Here is a 6,848-nt window from a genome sequence, read left to right on the forward strand (position 1 = left end):
AAAAATAAAAATAAAAATACTTACTTATACGTATTTCATCATTTCTTTTCATCAGACTGAAAAAAATATATTTATATATAAGAATTCAAGGTTTATTTACATTATCAGTTCATGAAAAATATTCAAAGAGAATGGTTGACTGGTGGAATAAAGAAAGCTTACTTAAGTTTCAAAGTCCAACATCAATTTTCATTGTTGGACCTTCTAATTCTGGAAAAACAGTCTACACTAAAAATCTTCTTCAAAATGCTGAAGGCATGTTTCAAATACCTCCCTCAAGAATATTTTACTGTTATGGTGTATGGCAACCCATTTATGACGACATGAAGAAATCCATTAAAAATATAGAATTCTATTAAGGTTTACCAAACATGGAGGCTATTAATGAATGGGGTGCCTTAGGAGGTCATAAGATTTTAATCTTCGATGACTTGATGATGGCTGCTGAAAATTCAACAGAACTACTTCATTTAATGACAATTGGTTGTCATCATTTCTCAATTAGTGTCATTCATATACTTCATAACTGTTTTAATAAAGGGAAAGTTATGAGAAGTGCTTCCTTAAACTGTCATTACTTCATTTTATTTCGAAATTATAGAGATCAACTACAGGTTCAAGCTTTAGGAAAACAAATTTTTCCTGGAAAATTGAAATATTTCATGGATGCTTACAACAGGGCAACATTAGTTAAGTTTCGTCCTTTAATTATTGACTTAAACCCTCACACAGACAAAACATATCAGTTGACTACTAACCGAGGAGTTGGACAGACACCAATTGTTTATAAACCTTTAGAATGAGCAATAAAACAAGTTTAGTGCAGTTTTTGATAGATATTTCAAATAACCAAATGATTCAGGTTATCAAAATACTAACTAAAGTACAGCTGCAAGAGATAATTGAAATAATTTATAATGTTGTTCAAGGGGTGTGCTCAGTTTCAGATTCAGATAAAATCCTACTAAACAAGCACAAACAGTTCATTCGTAAAATTCTCTTGAAACAGACAACACTTCAACATAAAAAATTGTTGCTGCTAAAAATTCGAAAAATATTACCCATTTTCTTGAAAGCTTATTTACAATATGTCTCGTGAACTTATGCTCATTCCAAAGTTAAGATATGAACAACTGATTAAACATGAAAAAGATGAAACAAGTGAAGAATTAGGAAAATCTATAATTCCTTCGGATAAAAACAGCGAAGAAGTGCAAACACCTGATCAAAGTAAGAAATCTAAGGCATCACCAATCAAACTCAACAAAAGTAGCTTAAATCTATCACCAACAAAACATAAACGAAAAAAGCAGAATGGTGGAGGGAAGTCATATTTGCTCATGCCACCAGAAAAAATGTTAAAATTATACAAGAAGAAAGGAAGACTTACCACAAAGAGAAAGTGGTTATCCTTTCACATATAATTCCTTGAGTATCCTTCCACGTTTGTCTACTTGAATGATATCCTTCACTGATCCTACAAAGCACTCTGAAAAGAAGATTATGATGTCATCAAAATGGAATGCTATTGACTCAAATGAGGTATATAAATCTGAAATTAATTTATCTTTCATTTTCTCAAGATGACTAGCTAACTTTAACACTATGGCGCAAGCATTCATTCAATATGTTTTAAAGCAGGAGGAAAATAAACAATTAGAAAATCAAATTAAATCTTTGAGGAACAATTTACCAGATGAGTTCGATGATTCTGACGATGATATTTTAGTGAGAGCAAGCAATCAAGCTGAGAAAGACTTTAAACGGAAGCGTAAAATCATCAGTTATGAGAAGGAGAATAAAAAGCCTAAATTGAACTCAGCATTCACTTGTGATCTCTGTGATAGACATTACAAACATCTTGGATCATTAGACCGTCATTTACAAACTCATTTTCAGAAACATAGTTGCGAGAAATGTGGTAAATCATTCACTAGAAAGTATAAACTTACAAAACATAAGGAAAAATGTGTTATTTCTCACCAAAAACAATTCACACAACTTGATGCTACTGAAAAAGAAAAGAATACAGATGAGAAAGAACAAAGTTGCAAACATTGTGGATTACCATTTAATAATTATGCAGCACTTTTTCATCATATAACTACTGCTCATCCTTTGAATCAAACTGGAGGTAATATCCAAAAACTTCCTACTGAAAATGTTCAGGAACCTGAATTAAAAAAAAAATCAGAACAGAGAAGAACAAAAGTCAAGAAAAATGCAATAAATAATTTAGTACAGCAAGTCGACATTATTCCGATGGAAGATGAAAAGTATGATCTTCTTCAATTTTTAGCTAATGTTAAAGAAAATGTGGAAAACGAATTAATTACTACACGTGAGACACATCGCAGTATTAAATGGAATGTAATTGGAAGAGTTGAAATGATTCGCGATGTAGATAATGGTGAACAGGAGAAAACAACACCACATTTCAGAAGTAAAAATTACATCTCACTTCAGGATGAAAACAATGAACACAATATTAATGAAGCATTTCAAGGAGTTAACAAATCTTTAGAAGAATTTGTAAGCCATGGTAGCAATTGGGTTGTAAATAAAGTCCTTAGTCTAGAAATAAATACTGTTAAGTACTCACCAGTAAGTGGAAGCTCACATCTACCTTTACCTCGAAAAATCAGATTCAGTCGCGGTGTAATCAACATAAACAACAGTGATCAGAAGTGTTTTTTATGGTCTATATTAGCAGCTTTACATCCAGCTTCGAATAATCCTCAAGAAGTTTACCATTATAGAAAATATGAAAATGAACTAAACATGAAAGATATCAACTATCCAGTATCCCTTTCTAAAATGGAGAAGTTTGAAAAGCTCAACAATATTTCCATCAATGTGTTTGGTTTTGAAGATGGCGATGTTTTTCCATTGTATTTAACAAAACTCCCAAATGGATATACAGAAGTTGATTTGCTCTATTTTTCGAATGAAGAAAAATCTCACTTCTGCTTAATTAAAAATCTAGATCATTTTCTAGGATCCACTACCAAGTTTCGTACAAAACGCTTCTATTGTCGCAGATGCTTGCATGGATTTATTAGAAGCGATTTATTAAATGAACATAGACCTTACTGCAATAAATTTGATTTTCAAAAAGTAGAATTTCCAAAACAAGGCAATGATATTATTTCATTTAAAGACTTTGACAAACAGATTCCAGTTCCATTTGTCATTTATGCTGATTTTGAGGCATTTGCTCGAAAAGTAGATACTTGCCTCCCTGATCCTGATAAATCATCTACCACTCATCGAACCAAATTTGAAGCTTGCGGGTATTCTTATATAGTTGTCAGCACAAATGAGAGATATACAAAATCTCCAGTTGTTTACAGGGGAGATGATGCTGTTCAGCATTTTTTTGACGACATGTTGAAAGAAGAGGAATATATAAAGGAAAAACTAAGTCACATAGAACCCATGATGATGAATGAAGAAAGTGAAAGAACTTTTCAAAACGCAACTCATTGTTATATCTGCAATCAGCCTTTCACAAACTTAATTAAATGCAGAGATCATGATCATCTGGGAACAGGAGATCCAACATCAGACAATTATACAAATTTTAGAAACGCTGCTTGCCAATCATGTAATCTGAATCTTCAACATCCATCGTTCATTCCTGTATTCTTTCACAATCTGCGAGGATTTGACTTACATTTATTAATGAGTAAATTGGGGAATTATAAGGATAAAAAACTGAGTGTTATAGCTCAAAACAGTGAAAGATACATTTCATTTTCATTAGGAAATCTACGGTTTCTTGACAGTTTTCAGTTCATGAGTAGTTCTTTGGAAGCATTAGTAAACAATTTAGCAGCAGATGGACTTGTTAATTTCAAACAGTTCAGGAAAGCGTTTTCTTCTGATGAAGCAGCTAAGTTACTTTTACAAAAGAATGAATACTGTTATGATTATGTTGATTGTTCTGAAAAATTCAGCGAAACTAAGCTACCCTCCATGGATGCTTTTTATAACAATTTAAAAAAGGAACCAATTTCAGAGAAGAGTTATCAACATGCCGTCAAAGTTTGGGATTTTTTTGAAATGAAAACCCTGGGAGATTTTCATGATTTGTACGTAAAAACAGACTGTCTCCTATTATGTGATGTCTTTGAAAAGTTTCGACAAATGTGCTTGCAAAGTTATAAACTTGACGCTTGTCATTTTTACACCAGTCCTGGTCTTGCTTGGCAGGCAGCATTAAAAATGAGCGGAATATCTTTAGAGTTACTAACAGATCCAACTATGTACAACATTTTTGAACTTGGAATTCGTGGTGGAGTTAGTATGGTGTGTAAAAAGTATAGTAAAGCCAATCACATTCACCTAGATGATTTCAACCCAACACAAGAGAGTAAACACATCATGTATCTTGATGCAAACAATCTGTATGGGTGGGCTATGAGACAACCATTACCTACAGGAATGATGCGTTTTCTTTCAGATGATGAAATCAATCAGTTTGATTTGCAACAGAAAACTTCAGATTCTGATGAAGGTTACATTTTAGAGGTAGACTTACAATGTCCACCTGAAATCCATGACAAGTTGAATTCATTACCAATAGCTCCAACACATAAGAAAGTCAGCGATCAAGAGTTATCCTCCTACAGTCAAAATTTGTGGAAGAAATTAAATGGTGAAAATAGATCAAGAGTTAAAACTGAGAAGTTAGTGCCAACTTTAGAAGACAAATTGAAATACGTTGTTCATTACCAAAATTTGCAGCAATATGTGGAACTTGGAATGAAAGTAAAAAAAATACATAAAATAGTAGCCTTCCATCAAACTCCATGGTTGAGGACTTATATAGATTTCAATGCCATCATGAGGAAAAATGCTAAAAATGAGTTTGAAAAGGACTTTTTTAAACTCATGTGTAATAGGTAAGTGTTGATGTATTTACAAAATCTACTCTTTCAATTGTGAAAAATGGAAAAAATAAAATGCAAAAATAAAAAAAAGTAGCCATCAACATCATCAAAGTAGTAGTTTATCAATAAAAATATAGACAGAACACATTTGCTGACTTTGACATTTCTTTCTTTAGTTTGTTTAATCTATAAATTTTAGTACAAGTAGTATAGCTCTACATGAACCATTTAAAATGTTAACTTTTCTCTTTATTATTTAAATTCAGCATTTTTGGAAAATGTATGGAGGACATCAGAAATCGGATATGCTTTCATCTAGCCTCAGCACCAAAGATTCTACAAAAATATGTTTCACTTCCATCATTTCAACAGTTGCACATTTTCGATGAACAACTTGTTGGAATACTGAACAAAAAGACAAATATTGTTCTGAATAAGCCAATCTTTGTTGGACAAGCCATATTAGATTTGTCGAAGAAACTAATGTATCAGTTCCATTATGATATCATGCAGAAAATGTATCCGGAGAAAATAGAACTGCTGTTTACAGATACAGGTATTACTTTACTCTTCTACTATTTCCACCTTTAAACCTCAATCACAACTGTTAAATTAGTTTTATTTATTTTTAATTTCGTGACAGATTTTTATTTTCCAGATGTCCTATTAAACTTACTTAAGATTGTGAATGAAAGAAATTACATGTTAAAAATCTTCCATTATTATTCAATGGTTGTACTACCTTTAATTGCTTGTGAAATTGACCCTGTTCAAACTCCTTATGGCGTACAGGATCTTATTCTGCATGGGGAGAGCAACTGATTCTATTTTACTCCACCCGTATTTACTTATACTCGTTCGAATTTCTCTAGTTTTAACCAGTATTTCATTTAAATGAAATGTATTAGTTATAATATATTATTCTAGATTAAAGGCATAGTTAATTACATAATAAAATTGTTCATTGATAAATATGCTGATTTGAAATTAATTATTGTTTCCTTTCTTTAAACATTTTTCTTTTCGCGTTTATCAATTGTTAATCGATACTTTGTAAGTTTCACTAATCTATAGAGATCATGCAGTTGTTTCCCTAGTCTGATTTATGTAAATTATATATACCTTTCGTATTTTAAGATAAGAGAGCACTTTAACTACCGTAATTATTCTAAATAGTAAAATGAATTATATACTTTCAGGTGTTCCCATCAGAGAATTTGTAGGTTTACGTCCCAAAATGTACAGTTTAAAATATGATGCGATTGAAAAATGTGAAGATGGACGGATAAATAAATATCAAGTGGAGAAAAAAGTGGCTAAAGGGATCGCTAGATGCGAAATTAAAAATACACTCAGACATGAAAATTACAAAAAGTGTTTGTTTAATGAAACTGTCACATTAAATTCGATGAATTTGATTAGAAGTAAAAACCATCAGCTTTTCATAGACACAATTGTGAAAAAGGGACTTTGCAGTTTCGACGATAAACGTTACTGGAAAAATCCAATAGAGAGTTATGCGTTTGGACATTATAAAATTGGAGAAATGTGATTTGTTTGCCTTAAATCATGTACATATATATGATGTTTGTTTCCTAATAAAAAATAAACCATTTGTGTTGTATTTATCTAGAAAATAATTATACTCTGGATGATAATTTTCAGAGTCAAATATAAGACTTATAATAAAATTTTTATGACAGTCGTACGTTTCGATTATATATACAAGACTCAACAGTGACACTTGAATCAAAATAATAGCAAGATCAAACTAGGAAAAAAGTTAAGGAGCATGGAGAATATAAAAAAATCAAAAAAAAATTACACCACATACGATGAGTGTTATTTATGTAAAGAAAGGAGGTAAAATTGAATTACGGTTTCAAATAAACAAGACACTATCATTGATATTTTTTTTTGTCAACACAAAGGTATTGAAATTTATTTCAATTT

The 6,848-nt window shown here is 31.2% G+C and overlaps 1 protein-coding gene across 1 annotated transcript; it reads left to right on the forward strand.

Annotated features, from left to right (window-relative positions):
- Nucleotides 1-1,605: 1,605 nt before the first annotated feature.
- Nucleotides 1,606-6,447, forward strand: LOC134727359 (uncharacterized). The gene is made up of 3 exons (XM_063591736.1): nucleotides 1,606-4,907; nucleotides 5,162-5,451; nucleotides 6,095-6,447. The coding sequence occupies exons 1-3, from the start codon at nucleotides 1,606-1,608 to the stop codon at nucleotides 6,445-6,447; spliced, it is 3,945 nt and encodes a 1,314-aa protein (XP_063447806.1).
- Nucleotides 6,448-6,848: the final 401 nt, after the last annotated feature.

This window comes from Mytilus trossulus, chromosome 8 (genome assembly GCF_036588685.1).
Source record: "Mytilus trossulus isolate FHL-02 chromosome 8, PNRI_Mtr1.1.1.hap1, whole genome shotgun sequence".
Taxonomy (NCBI): Eukaryota; Metazoa; Mollusca; class Bivalvia; order Mytilida; family Mytilidae; genus Mytilus; species Mytilus trossulus.

Bases quoted from the DNA above. Each gene is read 5' to 3' on its own strand.
- LOC134727359 (XM_063591736.1), top strand. From the start codon at position 1,606: ATGGCGCAAGCATTCATTCAATATGTTTTAAAGCAGGAGGAAAATAAA. The intron at 4,908-5,161 runs GTAAGTGTTGAT...ATTTAAATTCAG, and splicing joins TTTAAACTCATGTGTAATAG to CATTTTTGGAAAATGTATGG. The intron at 5,452-6,094 runs GTATTACTTTAC...ATATACTTTCAG, and splicing joins ACTGCTGTTTACAGATACAG to GTGTTCCCATCAGAGAATTT.